This window comes from Suncus etruscus, chromosome 10 (genome assembly GCF_024139225.1).
Source record: "Suncus etruscus isolate mSunEtr1 chromosome 10, mSunEtr1.pri.cur, whole genome shotgun sequence".
Taxonomy (NCBI): Eukaryota; Metazoa; Chordata; class Mammalia; order Eulipotyphla; family Soricidae; genus Suncus; species Suncus etruscus.
Genome location: NC_064857.1, coordinates 93,496,701 through 93,517,975, shown reverse-complemented (window position 1 = coordinate 93,517,975; position 21,275 = coordinate 93,496,701). Strand labels below are relative to the sequence as shown.

Genomic DNA, 21,275 nt, shown 5'->3' with positions numbered 1-21,275 from the left:
TCAGCCACTTTCTCACACCCTATGTACCTCTCATAAAGGTTTCCACTGTCCTCCTGAACGTTCAGGAATGCAGGAGTGTCTTCTGTCTGATGTGCCATCTCCAACAGGCCCCAGATAGCTCAGATTTATTCCTTCTCTAACTGTTGTGGCCCCAGATCATCTCTCTGTTCCCCACCCAGTAGACCCAAAACAGTGCCAGCCTGTTGGATGATTCCTTCTCTCTTTGCCCATCGAGTTAGACAAGACCCACTCACAGGGGCTCACAAATGGACTGATTGAAACCCTGATTCAATCTCTGTGAATAAATGAAACCGAGCCAGGCACTTCCTTTAATAGGCCTTAATTTCCTCATCTTTTAAATGGAATTAACAACAATGACTAACCTCATAGAAAGAAAAGATAAATCATCTCTTTCATGGTTGTCCTGTCCTTCTGGGACTGGCCTTCTTGAGAATAGAGACCCTGTCTTCGGCAGATCTGAGTTTAAGAAATGAATGAGAGGTATTGTCGTCCCAAACAAAACTACCAATGAAACTTCCAAAACTTCTCCTTTTCCTTGTGCTTCTGCATCTAGCTGCTCTCTGCTCGGGCAGGTCTCAGGTGAAAGAATGACATGGGCAGTTTATTTTGATATTCTTTCCTTTCTCTGCTTCCTCAGAGCAACGGTTTCTGTGTCAAATGGACAGCATGAGTCAAGGGGGCGCCCAATGCCCTTTATGACTTTAAATGTGGCCAAACTCAGACATTGATTCCCTTTTGTCGGACATTGTCATGCTCACCCTAGGCCATGATTCACATTTTTCTTCAGAACTTATCCCTGAAGACAGAGAACCCTATCATTTTCCTTCATTTTGTTCAGTTTAAAAATATGTTTTGATCCCCAGCATCTCATGTAGTCCCCCCAAATACTGCCAGGAGTAATTTATGAGTGCAGAGCCTGGAGGAACTCCTGAGCATTGCCAAGTGTTGCCCCAACCCCACTCCCAAAATAAAAAAGATATTGTTGGTACTGAGAGATAGAAGACATCTGCACACTTGCCTTTGTGGAAGGGGATGTGATCTACTCATTGTCCTGATTACCTCAGGTCACGATGCAGACATCTTTAGACTCCCCCCCCCTTTTTTTTAAATTTTGGGCCACACCCGGTGATGCTCAGGGGTTACTCCAGGGTCTGTGCTCAGATATTGCTCCTGGTTCGGGGGACCATATGGGATGCCGGGGGATCAAACTGCGGTCTGTCCTATCAGCTGTGTGCAAGGCAAGCACTCTGCTGTGTGTCACTCACTGTTCCAGCACTTAGAACCTTTCTTTTATCCCAGCAAGACTGGCAGAGGGTATCATTGTGCCTTTGCTGACTGATAGGTTTGTGAAGCTGAACAGTTCTAGTGAAAGAAAAAGTGAAGGTGACTAGAAGCATTGTCTGCTCCTGCTCTAGAAGGAAGCAGGGACGGTGGTTATGACTTTGGAGTGTGATGAAGAACTAAACTTTGCCTTAGTTTAATTAACTGAAATTATCAAGCAATAGGACAACAAGGAGCAGGAAGAAGTGGACTAGTCCACATGAGGACAGTGATGGAAGGTCTTGAGAACTTCGGTAGGACAAAGCAATAACTGTATAATAACACCAGAAATGTTTTTGCTCTTTTTGTTATTGTAACCATGTTACCTAAGCTATAATAAAAATAAGAACAACTTTGAGATACCAAGGGATGGGGAAGGAAGTGGAAAGAAGGGGCTTCTGGATGGTAGTGGAAAGTTATTGGCATTTGAGTGGTGAATGTGGTATGGTAACAACATTTAAACAAATAAAATGAAATCTTGGATGTTTCTACCTCTTCTTGTCTTCCTTATGCCTCACCCCCTTTCTGCTAAATTACTCTTCTTATTGATGATCCAAATTCCACCAAGGTAGATTAATTTTTTAGGCTGAGACTTATCCCCCTCCACACCACTTTGATGCTCTCCCTCAGAGAATCTGTCCCCTTTCTATGCAGTGATTTCAATGCCTGCACGAGTAGCATATATTCGCCTAAATTTCCACTTTACTGCAGCCCCCTTTGTGTTCAATGTCCATTGCCACTCTCTAAGAGAAAGGGAATAACAAAAATAATAAAGGTGGAGGAAATGTCAAAGTAATATAGAAACCTGAAGCTATTTCACATTCTGGTCTGTAGTTGTTGCATCTCAGTTCTGCCCTCTGCTCCTTCCTTGGAATGGAAAGACCGTTCACTCTTCATCCATCTCTTCTTCCTCTCTCTGCTCATTTTTAAGATACTACTAACATTCAATAATAAAGCTTTATTTGTTCTTTTAACCCATTTTATTGAGTCCCTCCAGGGTCCGGGCACTGTTACAGATACTAGGAATGTGGCGATGGTTGAAATATTTATTCTATCCGATGACACTAGCTCTCCTAAGACTAAGATTCTTGAGGGAAATAATTGATGTCTAAAAATTTCTGTTCAATGAAACAGGAAAAGAAGAGCTAGAGAGATGATGTCAGAATTGTCAGGAAAGGTGATTCCAAGATGACTAATCTTTACCTGTGTAGGGCTTATAGTCAAGGGAATGAAGACAGGTGGTAAGAGCTGAGAAAACAGATAATATGATGATCACTGGCATAAAGCTGACAAATGGACTCTGAAGGAGAATAGGAAGAGTCTCTGAGGTGGTGACACTTAAATTTGAGCTGAAGCATGAGAAGTCGTGTTTTTTAAATTATTTATTATATATTTATTTTTTGGTTCTGAGCACCACTGGTGCTCAGAGTTTACTTTTGGCAGTGCTCAGGGGACCTTATGAAGCATCGAGTGCAAAGGTCCTGTGTTTGGAAACAGTTGAGTTTATTCAAGGAATAAAAGCAGACCATATGACAGCTAAGGACTAGGGGGAGAATAATACAAAGTCAAGGGTAAATAGAGCCAGAAAACACACATATACCAAAAGAAGTACTTGGGTATAGGAGTTTCTAGTTATGTATTTGTTTGGATGATAAATTCCAGGGGGGGGGGTGTTAAGCAATGATGGGCCATAGTCTGATAGGATTTTATGGAAAATTAGTCTGTCAGAGTGTGGAATTGGTCACACATTCCAAAACATTTGCTTTAATAGGCTGGCTGATTTCACCTCAACTTAAATGAGTGGTTTTAGGGAAACAAAGCTCTATAAGGGCAGGATTTCTAGGGGAATAGCAGGGACTGCTCAAACCAGTCCCCTAGCTTATGAGGGGTCCATTCCATCTAATGGTAAAAATTTAAAGGAAGGGACACCAGAGACTAAGTTCTGGGATAGGAGAAGACATTGATGGGCAGGAAAAGCCTGAGCACTTGGTGAGAATGTGAAAACAATGTCTAAAAAAATGATTTTTAATTTAACAATTTAAAACTATTTGTTTTAGGGGCCGGGCGGTGGTGCTAAAGGTAAGGTGCCTGCCTTGCCTGTGCTAGCTTTGGACGGACCGTGGTTCGATCCCCCGGTGTCCCATATGGTCCCCCAAGCCAGGAGTAACTTCTGAGCGCATAGCCAGGAGTAACCCCTGAGCGTTACCGGGTGTGGCCCAAAAACCAAAAAAAAAAAAAAAAAAACTATTTGTTTTAATCTGTTAAACAGATTAACAGGTTTAACTAGCAGAGAGATAGTACAGAGTTAGTAAGGCATTCTCCTTGAGTCCACTGACCCCAATTCAACACCTGGCATCACATATGGTTCCCTGAACACAAAGCCAGGTATATCCCCTGTGTACCACTGGGTATGACTCTACATGTACCATCACCACCATTTTTAAATTGATTTGTTTCTGGTTCACAACATTCAGGAATTTTAGGGGTTAGTATCTGGCAAGAAACTGGAAACTAACTCCCCAACTTAATTGAAACTAAACCCAACCACCTGAATATTTTACATCCTACCCATTATGAAAAGGATCCCTGTCCTGTGCCTCTCCTTCCCATTTTTCTTCTGGAAACCATCCTAGATTTTACCTGCCTAGGCATTAGTTTCACCATGAAAGCAGTCTTCTCAGTCCACTTAAGCATGGGGCTTGTACCCTTGGAATCACCTTTCCTGACAGTTCTGACATCGGCTTTCTAGCTTTTTCTTTCCTGTTTCATTGAACAGAAATTTTTAGACATCCGCTATTTCCCTCGGAGTCTTCAAGTCTTAGGAGGGCTAATGTCATTGGATAGAATAAATATTTCAAAAATCTATGTCTATACTAGAGACCCATAGATTGATAAATGGGAATAAGTTGAGGATTGCCTAGTGACTGTCCATGCCAGTAGCCTTCACACCACTTTGTGGACCAACCTAGAAGAAAAGTGCTCCATCTCCAAATCCTATCAGAAACACAAGACATCAGAGTAGAGTCCTCTTTCTTGCCATCTTTCCATAGTTGTTTTTTGTTTGGGTTTTGTTGTTATTGTTGCCATTTCCACACAGAGGGAAGTTGAAAGGCTTTTAAAGCCAAGCTACCAAGGAAGCAGATGGTTTCTTAGGAACCCACGGATTATTTTCAGTTGATGCCCAAGATCATTTGCAGAGCCAAACTCTCCCTCCCCAACCAAGCTCTGCCTAGAAGATTGACAATGCGGCTTCACCTCACCAAGCTGCGCACAAGACAACTAAATATGCATTCCTAGACTTAATTCCTTTCTGTGATTCCAAAAATCCAATTTTCAACTGCCAGTTTATTTCCTGGCTGCCCTACCAGCTACTTCCAGTCAATGAGTCCCACATGATTCCTCATCTTCCCTTCCACTGGCTTTCCTGTAGCTGCTAATGGAGTCCCTGTTTCCTGCGCTCTGCCGCTGGAGATGCCTGAGTCATCCTTGACTCATCTGGCTCTTCTAGTCTCTAGATCACAGCAACAGCCGAATGTTTGGGTATCTATTTCAGTTATGCCACTTGACTCTGTCTCTCCTTCCTCTTGCCACCAGTCCTCCCTGGTGCAGGCTGTCATTAAGTCCCCTCAGGAGCATCACATATTCCCTCCCTGTTAACCACTTTCCCACTGCTGCTGACTGAAAGTTTCTCAAACACAGATTCAATGGCAACTGACTGGCCGGGTGGTTCTCAGTGGTGCCCATGGAAGAGAAGTCAGCTTTTAACTCTGCAAATCACAATTTCTCTTCTAATACTCTGTCCAAATTAAAGGGACTAGTTTTTGACGTAGGCCATGACTCTCACTCTGCCTCAATCCTTTTCACAAATACACAATTTTGCAAAAATAAAAATTCTCTTTATTTTACTAAATCCTCTATTGTATGTGTTTCTGGTTTTTTTTCTCTCCATAGAAAACGTCATTCTTAGACTTTTTTTTTTTTTGCGTTTTCCCTTATATTTGAGCAATGTATACACCAGGAGATGATTAGATTCATAGTGTGAAAATAATTTAACTCCCGTAGTATTCTAATTGAGTTCCCACTTTACCAGTCATTAAAAACAGAGATGGAAAGAAGTGAAATAACTTGCTAAGACCCTATATCTAACAAGTAGCAAAATCAGGATTGAAATTCACTTGGTCAGATTGGAGAGCACTCAAAGAACTGAAGCACATAGCTAGAACGCCCAGGGTCCTGGGTTCGACACCCGTGACCACCCAATCTCTTCTAGGCACCATCTGATGTAGTCCTGGGGGCTCCCAGTACAGAGCCCAAACAAACAGAGCTCTTACCACCAAATTCTTACGTTTTTGTTTTAACTTAGCTGAGTTTTATGATAAAACTGAAAGTCTAAGGCTTATACTCATTCATAGTTAAAAAGAACAAGGATAGAGTGAGTGTGCAAATCCAACTTGCTATCAGGAGTTAGTGGCAGGTATTTTCTAAGAATTACAATAAGGCTAAGAAACACCTGAATGCTATTGCTCCCTACTTGTTGTTCTCTCTCTTTTTCTTTTTCTATTCCAGTATATGGGCTGTATTGAAGTGCTGCAATCAATGAGATCACTGGATTTTGGAATGAGAACAAAAGTTACAAGGTAAGAGAAGAAAAATGGGAGGGACTTGGGGTCTAGGGTCTAAAGACTCACTACTCTTTCTCCACAGGAGTTTTATTCAAGCTTTCAAAAGCATGGGAATTTTTTTTTTGTAGCTAGAAGGTAGACATACACAATGTGTACATAGTGTTTGTATTGATATAAAATTTATAGATGATGCTATAGTAGGAATGGGAAACTAGTACAATAGGTAGAGTATTCAGTCTCCAGCATCCTTTATGGTCTGCTGAGTACCAGTAGAAGCAATTCCTGAGTATCTAGCCTATCCCTATCATTGCCAGGTGTGTTCCCAAACAATATAAAACAAAAAATAACCAAACAAAAGATATATAATTATATATAATAAATATATGCTATATTTTATTTATATATTATATTAATAAATACTATGTAATTTATTCTATGTAATATGATTATGTTATTCTATGTAATTTTATTCTATGTAATATGATATTCTATGGAAATGATTTGCCAGTCACTAGCATTTAAAACTATGTCTAGAATTAGGACATTAGAGAATCTCATATTTACTGAAGAAATCACTAAAAAAAATGAGGGAAAAACTTTCCACATCTGAAAGCCCACACCTTCCCCACAGAATCATTCAGATTCTTGCTTCTAATCTAAGTCATCCTCCTCTATGTATAGAGAGCTGGATACAAGAGTCAGACCAAGGAGATCTTACTGAGTGTGGCCCCAGTTGATAAAGGTGAAGGAATCAAGTTATTATTACACAGAGGGTAAGTCAGAAGTAGAAATGATAAGGCCACAATTTTTGAAGGCCAAGTTTAAAGCAAGGATGGAAAGAGGCAGATGGAGCAAAAACTCTAGGTGACTAGAAAATTGTGAGAAGGGGGAAGCAAGAAGCTTGGATTGTGGTGAGTGATTCAGAAGACTTGGACATCTATTACATGAGGTGCCAAGGGGCATCTCAGGGGCAAGTCACTGTGTCTGCTTGCATCCCCAAAGGGAATCTTTTTATCATGATGAGAGGATAACTTTATTTCATGTTTATTCTGTGGTCTGCAGTGTTCTGTTGGTTTTGGAAAAGACTCACACGGAGTCATGCTATGTAATAGTATATTATTGACTAAGAGAAGCCTAGTGCTATAGCCAAAATATTAACTTTGTTTCAAGATTTTCCAAACTTATTGTAATGAATTCATCTCTCCCCTGCTACCGCAAAGGAATAACTCTGGCTAGACTGTAAAACACAGTTAGCATGACTGGTGGCAACTGAAAAGGCCTAGTTTGAACACATTTTAAGCTTTATTTCCTCCCAATAACCCCTGATCTGAATAAAATCCTTCTTCCACCCCTTAGTAAGTTACAGATGAGAGGAAGAGAGTGACTGCCCCAGTGCCTGGAATTGGTTCCAAGGCCAGAAGCTCTGATTTTTTCATTTACATCCATTTGCTTAATTATTGATATATTCACTTTCATTCAGCTATTTCCAAAGTTCCTCTTGAAGGGCTGAAAAGTCTTTTAAGAACTAAGACTGTTGGGGCCGGAGAGATAGCATGGAGGTAAGGCATTTGCCTTTCATGAAGAAGGTCATCGGTTCGAATCCCGGTGTCCCATATGGTCCCCCGTGCCTGCCAGGAGCAATTTCTGAGCATGGAGCCAGGAGTAATCCCTGAGCACTGCCAGGTGTGACCCAAAAAACACACACAAAAAAAAAAAAAAAAAAAGAACTAAGACTGTTGAGAGGGCTGAAAAGACAATACAACATGTAAGGTGCTTGCCTTGCACATAGCTGACCCATGTTTAATCTCGGGCCATATCATATGGTCCCCCAAAGTCTTCCAAAAGTGATCCCAACATGCAGAACAAGAAATTACTGTTGGATATTACCCAAAATTTAAAAAAATGATGTCAAAATTGTCATTATAATATTTACATTCTAGCTGATGAAACAGATTAGGGGAAAGAAACAAGCATGCAATATATTTTCCAGGTAGAATCTGATACTGTTACTATCACAAAATGAGGTAAGAAGATAAAGAGGTAAAAGGACTGGCCTTTAAATTATATTTTCTGGAGTTAGAAAGATAGTACATCAGGTACGGCACTTGCCTTATATACAGCCATCAGTCTCTGGCATTCATATAGTCCTCTAAGCACCGCCGGGAGTTATTTCTGAGTGTAGAGCCAGGACTAACCCCTGAGCATCACTGGGTGTGAGACAAAGCCAAAAAAGTATTTCCTGGCATAAAAATGTATATATTTTCTTAGAACATTTGGAAAATGCAGAAAATTACTAAAAAGAAAATTACTTATAATCTCCCTTAGATCTATTACTCAATTTAGTCCCTGAAAGAGCTCCTTGGGTGACTTCTTTTCCTCCTTTTTTCACTAAAATCCTTATTGATTCTAGATCAGATCTCAATCTTAATATTTATGTAAATAGGCCAAGGATGAGAGTATTCCTGATAGTAAAGAAAACAAGATCACCCGGAAAAGAAAGGCTCATAGACACAGTTTTAAAACTGTCTGAGGGTCCAAAGATATAGTATAATGGTAGGGCACTTGTCTTGCATGTGGCTGACATGTTCAATCCTTGGCATCCCATATGGCAGGGGTCTCAAACTCAATTTACCTGGGGACCGCAGGAGGCAAAGTCGGGGTGAGGCAGGGCCGCACAAGGGATTTCGCTTACCGAATATTCGCAATAAAAAATCGCATTAGTAAGAAAAAAATCGCATTACACATTTGTATACTCCGAACGGAACTGCTCGGGGTATGCGAATGTTTAATGCGATTTTTTTTCTTACTAATGCGATTTTTATTGCGATTATTCGGTAAGCGATAATCGCGAATACTGCGATATTTGAAGGCCGGCCGCGGGCCACAAAATGTTGTACGGAGGGCTGCAAATGGCCCGCGGGCCGCGAGTTTGAGACCCCTGCCATATGGTCTTCTGAGCACTGCTGAAAGTGATTTCTGAGTGCAGAGTCAGGAATAATACTAGTATCACCGGGAGTGATCCCAAAACAAAAATAAAAAATACCTGTTTGGAAAACAATGGCCAAAGAAAGAAAAGGAATAATAGAAATCATGCAAAACAAAGCAAAGCAAAACAAAAAAGACTTCAGGAAGACCAGAACTGTAGGATAGCAGATAAGATGCTGGCCCAGCATGCTGCTACCATAGACCCTGGTTTGATCCACAGCACAGAATATGGACCACAGTAGTGATCAGCAGTGGTGATCTCTGAGCACAGAGCCAAGACCAGCCACTGAGCACCATCAGGTGTGATACTGCACACTTCCCCACAATTTTAAAATTAAAAAAAAAAACACAAAACAACAACAACAGCAGTGATTTGCTCTTATGTTTTTTTTTTTTAGTTTTTTTTTTTTGGGGGGGGGGCACACCCGGCGGTGCTCAGGGGTTACTCCTGGCTGTCTGCTCAGAAATAGCTCCTGGCAGGCACGGGGGACCATATGGGACACCGGGATTCGAACCAACCACCTTTGGTCCTGGATTGGCTGCTTGCAAGGCAAACGCCGCTGTGCTATCTCTCCGGGCCCGCTCTTATGTTCTTTTAATGATTTTTTTGGGGCGTGTGGATCACACCCTGCGGCACTCAGGTGTTACTCCTGGCTCTTCGCTCAGAAATCACTCCTGGCAGGCTTGGGGGACCCTACGGGTTGTCAGGATTCGAACCATCATTTGTCCTGGGTCAACTGCTGCAAGACAAAGCTCTACTTCTGTGTTGTCTCTCCGGTTCCTATTCTTTTAATGATTTTTAAAGCAAAGTGTAAGGAAAGGAAACTCATTTAATTTCAAGCACATGTGTTTGCATGTGTGTGCGCGCGCGCGCGCACACACACACACACACACACAAGAAACTTGGTTGGTGGGTAGAGTTTGTTTGGACTACAAATGTGAAAAATAGAACTATTAAAGAAATCATGGATAGCAATGACATTTAATTTATTACCATGGGACATAATTTCCCCCCAGGGGGCAGGCCACACCTCCATCCCTTTCCCTGACTGCTCTGTCCTCATCTGTGCTTCCTTCCTGCTTTCCATTTGTAACTCCTAACTGATAATTAAATCAGCTAAGTGAAGCAGGAGTCACCCAATAAAAATTTACTCTACCCAGGCTTCCTGACAGCTGAGAATCGGCAGTTCCAATGGGGATTTGTTTATTTCTACCATGGGCCTCCCTGGGGGACGGGTATAATAGGGAGTGTGGGGAGCTTGTTAAAGCATCGGTGGCTTTTTGAGGGTTCCTGACTTAAATCTGAGCCCTGGAGATTGCATGTGGTTTGGTTGATTTCTCTGCACTATTGCATTTCATCCATGGCAGAGAGTGAGCAAGCCCACGTCGGTGTGAACTAGGTCTCACTGCTACCTCTGAATGGAAAGATGTTGGGGTGATTCGGTACTAGCCAGAGCAGCAGCAAAGCAGGGATCATCATTCAGAGAGATGATAATTGGACTAATTCCTATGTGTAACATCATTGCTCCTGAGAACCCATTCTGAAAATTTAATTCACTCTCTTGAATTTTGGACTACCACAGGACATTAAAGGCAGTTTTTGAGAGACAAATGCAGCATCTGGGTGTAGGCGCATGCACATCCACGCTCAACGGGCAGATACAAAGCAGATCTTATATATAATATTGATATTCTAAATATTTTAATAATAATAGAATAAATAGGGGCCGGAGAGATAGCACAGTGGCGTTTGCCTTGCAAGCAGCTGACCCTGAACCTAAGGTGGTTGGTTCGAATCCCAGTGTCCCATATGGTCCCCTGTGCCTGCCAGGAGCTATTTCTGAGCAGACAGCCAGGAGTAACCCCTGAGCACCACCAGATGTGGCCCAAAAACCAATAAATAAATTAATTAATTAAAAAATATCTAAATACCTGAATATCTACATAAAGCTTTCTGAGACGTAAGAATACATTCTGAGGAAAAGTATTCAGGAAAGGTTAAATATCTGTGTGTTGATTATAAGAGTGTTGAATGAGGAAACATTTGCAAACAGGCTGAATTGATCTAAACTTCCTGAAGAATGTGGGAATGAGATTGGGGACAGCTCCCCACAAGCCAGAGGGTGCATCTCTGTGTCATACTTGGAGAAACTCTGCAGCAGCTTCTGTATGCAGCCTGTGGTGCTGAGGCCACGGTGGTGTTAGCAGCGGGACTGATTGCAACCCACATGCCTGTATATTAAAGACCACCAGAGGAGGTTCTAACAAGTCTTGGAATTAGTTTGCCAGCCAAGGGGACACTCTTGCTTAATAAAAATGAAGCAATTTCCTGAGAAAACGTGTAAAGGAAAGAACAAGGTCCATTTTAGGTCAATCATGTGCAAGGCAAATGCCCTACCGCTGCACCAGTGCTCTGGTCCCATACCTTTTAAAATAAAGAGATCATTCTGATACTTATCATAACATCAATTAACCCACTGAGCATTAGGCTAAGTGAAATAAGTCAGACAGGCAAACAGAAATATTGACTAGTATTACTTATCTGTCGAATCTAAAAAAAACTAAAATAAAAATCCAAAACACTGAAGTTGAACTCATAATAAAAGAGACTAATGAAGGTTTCCAGCATTAGTGGAGGTGAGGACACGAGGAACAACTATTGGTAAGATACTCAGTTATTGAAGTGTGAAGATCTAGTTCACAGCAATGTCACTATCGTTGATAATACTGTGTTATAGCATTCATGAAATGCTGAGGGTAAATCTCAAATATTTTACCTTTTTATTGAGGGGGGTCACACCCGGCAGTGCTTAGGGGTTACTCCTGGCTCTATGCTCAGAAATCGCTCCTGGCAGGCTCAGAAAACCAATATGGGATGCCGGGATTTGAACCACCATCCTCCTGTGTCTAAGGCAAATGCCTTACCACTGTACTATCTCTCCGGTCCCTAACCTTTTTTTTTTTTTTTTACAATATATATTGATACATTTAGATTACCATGTGTGTATTTCATATATATGATTGTTCTATTTGTCAAATTGTTCTCAACAAATCTTGAAACAAAAGAAACCCTGCCATTCTATCCCATTCTATTCCAACTGCTATAGGGAGCTGCGAAACAACAGGAATTTCTCAGTTCTGGAGCTAGCTGTGTGGCTAAAAGCAAGGTGTTGCCCGGTTGGTGAGAGCCCTCTTTGGCGTGGCCAATGAGTTCCCATACCTTGACTTTCTGAAAGGGGTCAAGCTGCTTGTAGCAGAGCCCTCACAGTGTTTAGGAATGCTCCATTCTCATGGCTTAATTTCCTCCCAAATATCCTGCCTACTAATACATGATTAGGGGTTAGGATTTCTGTCTACACATTTTTGGGACAATACAAATATTCAAACAGCAGATCACCTTCAAGACGTGATGGCAAGTAAAAAAGCCATTCACAGAATTCCAGATAGCGTTTATTGGATTTCTTTCTCTTTCTTTTTCTTTTTCTTTCTTTCTTTCTTTCTTTTTCTTTCTTTCTTTCTTTCTTTCTTTGTTTGTTTGTTTCTTTCTTTCTTTCTTTCTCTCTCTCTTCTTTCTTCCTTTCTTTCTCTTCTTTCTTTTTCTTTCTTCCTTTCTCTCTTCCTTCTTTTTCTGCGTTTTCTTTCTCTCTCTTTCTCTTTCTTCTTACTCTTTCTTTTCTTTCTTTTTCTTCCTGCTTTCTTTTTCTTTTTTTTTTTTTTTGGTTTTTTTTTTTTTTGTTTTTTGGGTCACACCCGGTGGTACTCAGGGGTTACTCCTGGCTGTCTGCTCAGAAATAGCTCCTGGCAGGCACGGGGGACCATATGGGACACCGGGATTCGAACAGACCACCTTTGGTCCTGGATCGGCTGCTTGCAAGGCAAACGCCCCTGTGCTATCTCTCCGGGCCCTCTTCCTGCTTTCTTTCTCTCTTCTTTCTTTCTCTCTTCTTTCTTTCTTTCTTTCTTTCTTTCTTTCTTTCTTTCTTTCTTTCTTTCTTTCTTTCTTTCTTTCTTTCTTTCTTTCTTTCTTTCTTTCTTTCTTTCTTTCTTTCTTTCTTTCTTTCTTTCTTTCTTTCTTTCTTTCTTTCTTTTTCTTTCTTTCTTTCTTTCTTTCTCTCTTCTTTCTTCCTTTCTTTCTCTTCTTTCTTTTTCTTTCTTCCTTTCTCTCTTCCTTCTTTTTCTGCGTTCTTTCTTTCTCTCTCCTTTCTTTCTTCTTTCTTCCTTTTTCTTCTTTTCTTTTCTTTCTCTTCTTTCTTTTTCTTCCTGCTTTCTTTCTCTCTCTTCTTTCTTTTTCTTTCTTCCTTTCTCTCTCTTCCTTCTTTTTCTTTCTGCTTTCTTTCTTTCTCTTTCTTTTTCTTTCTTTCTTTCTTTCTTTCTTTCTTTCTTTCTTTCTTTCTTTCTTTCTTTCTTTCTTTCTTTCTTTCTTTCTTTCTTTCTTTCTTTCTTTCTTTCTTTCTTGCTTTCTTTCTTTCTTTCTCTCTCTTCTTTCCTTCCTTCCTTCCTTCCTTCCTTCCTTCCTTCCTTCCTTCCTTCCTTCCTTCCTTCCTTCCTTCCTTCCTTCCTTCCTTCCTTTCTTTTTCTTTTGGTTTTTGGGCCTCATCCAGTGATGCTCAGGGGTTGAATTCTGGCTCTGTGCTCAGAAATTGCCCCTGGCTTGGGGGACCATATGGGATGCCGGGGATAGAACCGAAGTCCGTCCTGGGTCAGCTGCATGAAAGGCAAACGCCCTATTGCTGCACCATTGCTCTGGCCTCTATTGGAATTTTTTTTTGGGGGGCCACACCCGGCATTGCTCAGGGGTTACTCCTGGCTGTCTGCTCAGAACTAGCTCCTGGCAGGCACAGGGGACCATATGGGACACCGGGATTAGAACCAACCACCTTTGGTCCTGGATCGTCTGCTTGCAAGGCAAACGCTGCTGTGCTATCTCTCCGGGCCCAGAATTTTTTTTTATTGTACTTCTTCCCCTTCCTTTGGTCTTCGTGGAGGTTGTTGGGTTGATCAGGATAACACATTGCCTGGATGTGGTACTCATGGTGTTAACAGTGGTGCTGCCCAGGAGCTGTACAACAGGATATGGTGCTCAAACTCTTGCATACACACACTCACCAGGGCAGACATTCTTTTTTTTTTTTTTTTTTTTTTGGTTTCTGGGTCACACCCGGCAACGCTCAGGGGTTCCTCCTGGCTTAATGTTCAGAAATTGCTCCTGGCAGGCCCAGGGAACCATATGGGATGCCAGGATTTGAAGCACTATCCTCCTGCATCTAAGGCAAATGCCCTACCGTTGTGCTATCTTTCCAGTCCCAAGGGCAGACATTCTTAATTGGGGTGCCTGGGTATACTTATGATGCTGGCCTGTGATTGCTGTGGTGCTCCCACCGGTGACACTTCTAGACATAGAACTCTCACCTCTGTTTAGTTGTGGTGCCTATCAGTGGTTGCACCCACTTTTGTGTTGTTTTCACACGAGACTCTGGTGTGCCCAGAAATGGCTTGTAGTGCTAAGGATTGCAGACAGCTGAGCTGCTTAGATCATTTTTGCCACATCTGAGAGTCTGTTTGCACAACAATGTAAATGCATGTAATATCACTTCAATCAGCTAAAATGCTCAAGTTTATGTTTGCATCGGTCTTATTCCAATTGTTCCGAAGTGTAGGTTGCATTTAAGAAAGATCCAGTGTGGTATAAGTGAGTTTTATGTCATAGAAAGGGCATAGAGTTGATATGAGCAGGATAACTGTGGCTTTAGGGACTGGGTTTTGAGCAGATTTTACCACCCAAAGGACTTGTTAAGGATTTATTGACAAATCACTCAAAGCCAAGAGGGTGACAACAGATGAGAGGAAAGAGTTGCTGATGTTTCCCATTTAATGTTGGTTGCACACAATGTAGAGCTTCTTTTCCCTCTGTCTTTTCTGTTTTTCTGTCTCTGTCTTTCTATTTCTCTGTCTCCATCTTTCTATCTCTCTGCCTCTGTCTCTCTTTTTCTTTGGGGGCCATGCTTGGCAATGCTCAGAGATTAATTCTGGCTCTGTACTCAGGAATTACTCCTAGTGGTGCTTGGGGAATCATATGGGATGCTGGAGATTGAACCTGTATTGGCCACATGCAAGGTAAGTGCCCTACCTGCTATACTATCTCTCTGGACCCACATCTGAGTTTTCTTATAGGCCACCAATAACCTGGAGTGGAGACGCTCTGATTTTTCACTGGAGAACTGGGGTGTTTGGTACTCAGAGAAGGTGACTGTCCCTCCCAAATCATGGGGGCTCCTCTGCCAGGGTTCACACATAGAAGCACTCACCCCAAATTGTATCCTTGTATTACTTAATATTTCCTACTGAAATTACTGGTTTGGAGCCAAAAAAAAAGTTGTAGCCATGACTTCCAACTATGGTGGAAGGTGTTGAGGGGAATAAAGGCTGTTCTCAGTTTTCTCTTAAAATAGAAAAAGCTTCTGAGTGAGAAGAAAAGCGTCTGCCATAAAGACAGGCAGACAGAAGGACAGGGCACAGGGCAGTGGGATAGTGGGATGAAAACAGGGGATATTGGTGCTGCTTCAGCGGTGGGTGTTGGATATTATATGACTGAATCTCAATCATGAATAATTTTGTGACCATGTGTATCACAGTGATTCAATTAATAAAAAAGCAAACTTCTGAGGTAGAGGACAACACAGCTATGATGATGATGATCATCATCATCATCATTATCCCTGAAGTCCATTCTCTGTGAGACAACTACTTTTTAAAATATCTCAACTGGTTTATTTTTCTAATTACAAAAATGTAATCTAGATGTGTATGAAAACTAGGAGTAGGATACAGAAAAGAAATAAAAAACAAATAAGTCACGGGAGAGAACAAGTCATTAGAGTCAAAACTGTTGGGTGCAAAACAAAACAAAACAAAACAACTGTTGAGTGCAAAGTTTTTCTAGTTGGTTACTTAAAAGCTAAAATGGTGGTTTAGCGATAGCACAGAAGGTAGGGCACTTGCCTGATATGTGGCCAACCCAAGTTTGAGCCACAGAATCCTATATGGTTTCCCCAACTCCTTCTAGGAGTGATCCTTTAGCATTGAGCCTGGTGTGACCCCAAACAAAACAAAATAATTCTAAAATGGGATTGCATTATGCTTATTATTAATCTTAGATATTTTGGTCACCCACTGTGCAAATTCTTTACTTAAGTGTAAAAGGACTTCTTAAAAGGATATGGCTCTGTTTATGTATGGGCCCTGAGGAGCTGTGCACATTCAAACCACAGAAGAACGAAGGGTAGGGACAAGAGCACAGAATCAGCAACTCTAGTTCACTCTGTTCCAAATATAAAATTTCCAGTTAAGATAGTGACCAGATGGGGCCGGAGAGATGGTATGGAGGTAGGCGTTTGCCTTGCATGCAGAAGGACGGTGGTTCGAATCCCGGCGTCCCATATGGTCCCCCGAGCCTGTCAGGAGCAATTTCTGAGCATAGAGCCAGAAGTAACCCCTGAGCTCTTCCGGGTGTGACCCAAAAACCAACCAACCAAACAAACAAACAAAAAAGATGTGACCAGAGGGCTGTAGCGGTGGTGCGGAGTGGTAAGGCGTCTGCCTTGCCGGCGCTAGCCTAGGACAGACTGCAGTTCGATCTCTGGCATCCCATAGCCAGGAGCAATTACTGAGCCCACAGGCAGGAAGAACCCCTGAGCATCACAGAGTAAGGCCCCCCAAAAACAAAAAGATAGTGGCCAGGGTTTAAGCCTGGCTCAATCCTGAACTTTTTGCACTGTAGCACAAAAGTTTCATACTAATCAGAAATTGGGACTGGGAATGGCTGAGAGGAGGAGGAAAAGGAAAAGTAGGAGAAAAAGGCTTATAAAATAGAGGCTGTATATATTAGATTTCTACCTTGGGAGAAAAAGAAGATAATAGGTCAATTTCTCTGAACATCTAAAATAGATAAATATCTACAGATAAATAGATAAAATTATTTTTATCTATAAAGATAAATAAAACTCCTAACCTATGGGAAAGATGATTCATTTTATAGAGTGGCTTCTCAAAATATGTTGCAGCTAAAAGCAAGGTTTATTCTCTTACCCATAAGAAACTATAAAAAATTTAGGGGCCGGAGAGATAGCATGGAGGTAAGGCATTTGCCTTGCATGCAGAAGGATGGTGGTTTGAATCCTGGCATCCCATATGGTCCCCCGAGCCTGCCAGAAGTGATTTCTGAGCGTAGAGCCAGGAGTAACTCTGAGTGCTGGTGGGTGTGACCCAAAAACCAAAAACCAAAATTAAAAAAAAAAAAGAAAAGAAAACATAAAAAGTTTTAGAGGTATAGATATTGTTCCCTGAACTCACCAAAGATATCTTGTCTGGCCTAAGTGTGGCAAGTAGCTAGCTATTTGTTGTATCTAGTTTCAGTGAATGATGGTAGATAGAGAGTGCATGAGGGAAACAAATTAATTCAGTCCTTAGCCTGCATGAGTTTTGTTAAAACCTATCTGTTTGAAAGAGATCCATATGTTTTATCTCTCTTGCTTTCAGGCCACACTCAGTGAGGCTCAGGGACTAGCCTGGCTCAGTACGCAGGGGTCACTTCTGGTAGTGATCAGAGGACAATGTGGTTCCAGAGATCAAACAGGGATCTCCTGTATGCAAAGCATTTGCTCAGCCTTTTGCACTATTTCCCAAACTAATCCATGTATGTTTAGTTTAGACTCTTAAATGCAATTCCTCTTTAAGTGATCCCTTAACTTTCTCCCCAACTTCTTGACCCCACAGAGTCAGATAAAGGTGCATTTTAGCATCTCCATTGTATGACCCTTTTGGGTTTCTTTTAGAAGCCACCACTGAATGGAGTACTCCAAGTATCCAGAACCCTGATCTAGATGCTACCTACACTCCTCTCTCCTTGTAAACAACCTGAGTTCCATAATCCAGGGTTTGCTATTGTTTGGTACTGTTCATTTCCTTGTCTTGTTATTCTTATCACAAAGGAGTGAGACAATTTGCTATTTGTCCTTCTCCTGGCTTGCTTTGTTCAACAGGACACTTTCCCATTTCATCCAAGTTTCAGTGAACTGCATGATATCTCTTAGGAATCTACATTTTGGCCAGTGAGTGGATATTTTAGGGTATTTTTTTTTTAAAGACAGTCACCACTTCCCTAAAGGGTCATACTAATATCATCTTAGCAGATATTTTGGTCACTGTGGTTTTACCACTATTTGCCACAGTGGAGCCAACTGACTTGACCAGTTACTGATTCCTTCACAAGACTCAGACATTTAAAATAAATGGACTTTTACCAGAGTAATAGAACAATGGGTAAGGTGCTTACCTGCATGCGGTCAACCTGAATTTGATTCCTGGTATCTGTATGGTCCCTAAGCACCTCCAAAAGTGATTCCTGAGTGCACAGTTGGGAGTAACCCTGAGCACAGCTGGGGTGTGACCCTCCAAATGGATTTCCTTGATAAAAGCTATAATCTATATGCCAAATGACATTCAAATTAGCCATTATTTTTAAGGGTAGAATTTTAATTTGTCACCAATTGCTGTCTTGCTCAACATTCAGATACCTCTGTTGCTAATAATGTAAAATTGGGTAAATAGTGCTAAATCTCCCTTCTTTGGAAATAGACTTAATAGATTTAAAGAGAATAATCCTCTGGACTTACATGTGGTAGATAAAGTAGATAATTATGTTGGACTTACTTTGATTTTAAAAATTGAGCTTTTGGGGCCAGAGCAGTGGCGCTACCTGTAAGGAATCTGCCTTGTACGCGCTAGCCTAGGACAGACTGTTGTTCGATCCCCCAGCGCCCCATATGGTCCCCCAAGCCAGGAGCGATTTCTGAGCGTGTAGCAAGGAGTAACCCTTGAGTGTCACGGGTGTGGCCCAAAACCAAAAAATAAAAATTTGAACTTTAGTAGGGGATGACTCGTGAGAGAATTCCAATATGTGCTTTGAATATGGAAACCTTGTGTTTGATCTTCGTTGCCATAGGACCCCTGAACACTGAACCAAAAACAGCCCGAACACTACAATAAATAAATATTAAAAATAAATAAAGATCTTTGGCTCCTTAACGACCACACACACTGATAAAATGTTTACTTTTTATAGCTCCCAAAGAAATAACTGCATAAATATTTCATCAAAAGCAGTGTTGTTTTGAAAGCTGTCTTGGAGATACAAATTTCCAGTGTATTTTTTTTTGTGAAATTATACCCCATTTCATTTTCATTAAATTTGCACATTCTCAAGATCCTAAACACTTAAAGGTGTAGTTGCCAATATCAGCTGCGAGGGTAGATTTTTTAATTCTGAAACAGGTGAGTCTTTCGGAGAAGATTTTTGTGGAGAATGAAATAAATCAGTACTTTATTTCTGTTACCCCTCCCAGGACAAAATGCTAATCTTACCTGATGGTCAGACCAACCCAAATCTGGGAGGGGTCTATGGAAGGTAACAAAGGGGTTGCCTGTGGGGTGTAGAGAGATTCAGCAAGAAGCCTCAGCAGGAAGCAGCATGGAGAGATGATAGAGACAGGCTAGATGCAAGAGCAGGAAAGAGGCTGCTTAGCTTAGAAGCCAAACCTGGTGGCTAGGACCTGTAATAAAACCTTGTCTCCTAAAACTTCATGACTGCTGTGGATAATTTCCTCACCATTATCCTGAACCTTCAGATCCGCCAGTCCAAAGAAGCAGCAGCCGAGAAAGGCCTCACCATCCATTCACCATCCTCCACCACCACCAGGACTCATTCATTTAATTATTACTACATATTTCTACTCACCAGATAGAGTTAGCAGGGATGGAGAGACAGACAGTGGGGTCTGGATGAGCTTTCCCTTCATTCACATGCAATTGAAGGCCAAACATTTGCATCAGGGATGAAAAGAGCAGAGTCATGGCCTAGACAGAACAACCTGTGTCTGTGGTAGATGGGTGGGGTCCAATTGCAAATATACTTCAGTATCAGATTTTAACTCTAATTCCAACTGAATGGAGTAGCAGAATAAGTCAATGGTGAGAGAGAGAGAGAGAGAGAGAGAGAGAGAGAGAGAGAGAGAGAGAGAGAGAGAGAGAGAGAGAGAGAGAGGACAAATGCCCTTGGCAGCCCAGGAAAGTTTCATTTGACCATCCTGGGAGCTGGCATGCCTGCTTATGAAAAGGAAGGACGTACTTTCTAGGCTGAACTGCCCTCCTAAAGTGCCTGGGTGATGCCCCTTGATAATAACACAAAAGGAGTTGGAAGCTTTCTTTTCTCAGCTGCTCCATGTGCATTGAGGCAGTCATTGTGTGCTTAGCACCAGGAGGCAGGCACCTGTTCGAGAGGTGTCTTTCTCAGCTAAGGGCTCAGTCTTGGATGTCTTTCATGCAGCCAAGCCGAACAGAATACATGGATCATTGGGCCTTCATATTCTGAAGGCAAATATTTCAAAGAAAGAAAAAAGAGAGAAGATACTGTGTGCCCCAGAATCAGAGCAACATAATGATACAAGATTGAGAGGGAGTGGGGCTGAGAAATTCCTTTGATGGGAACTGGGCCTTTGGAGTTGGGGATTCTGGTAGTTACCTATCCTGTCACAATAAATTTTATTTATTTATTTATTTTGGTTTTTGGGTCACACCTTGCAATGCTCAGAGGTTACTCCTGGCTCTATGCTCAGAAATCGCTCCTGACAGGCTCAGGGGACCATATGGGATGCCGGGATTTGAACAACCAACCTTCTGCATGCAAGGCAAGGCAAACGCCTTACCTCCATGCTATCTCGCCGGCCCCACAATAAATTTATTTTGCTAAAGATTTGTGTGTGTGTGTGTGTGTGTGTGTGTGTGTGTGTGTGTGTGAGAGAGAGAGAGAGAGAGAGAGAGAGAGAGAGAGAGAGAGAGAGAGAGAGAGAAGAGAGACATGCTCTGGTGTTTTCTATTTAGATATTAATTAGAAACAGTCTATTCAGCAGTTGTCCTCCACTAAATTTTCCACTTTCCTTGCTTTCCTTGTGTTATTGCCTTTCAAATTTGGGTATGGGGTGGGAAGAAGAAGCAGTATTGCTCTGGAGGAGCTTAACTGTTTAAGGGTTAAAGGAAAGAGTATAACTTCAGCACTCTTGCAGCTAGAGAGTGGGTGAAGAAAGGTGGCTTTGTTTGGATGGTTCATTTGGACTCTGTTAAGACAGACAACATATCTTTTTTTGGTCCTATGGTGTTGGCAGTGTTTTATCCGCTTAAAAGCAAATCTTCAACTGCATTCTCATTCTCTTACATTAGTCCACTTCTCCCCTTCCCTCTCATGTGGCAAAACAATAAACAAAGTGGCCACTGTTG

The 21,275-nt window shown here is 41.6% G+C and overlaps 1 protein-coding gene across 1 annotated transcript in view; it reads left to right on the top strand.

Annotated features, from left to right (window-relative positions):
• The window catches only part of SHC4 (SHC adaptor protein 4), a 139,832-nt gene that overhangs the window by 43,701 nt on the left and 74,856 nt on the right, over positions 1 to 21,275 (top strand). Inside the window, exon 2 of the mRNA XM_049781444.1 lies at positions 5,908 to 5,978. Coding sequence (XP_049637401.1) covers positions 5,908 to 5,978 — 71 coding nt within the window. The remainder of the gene's footprint in view (positions 1 to 5,907; positions 5,979 to 21,275) is intronic.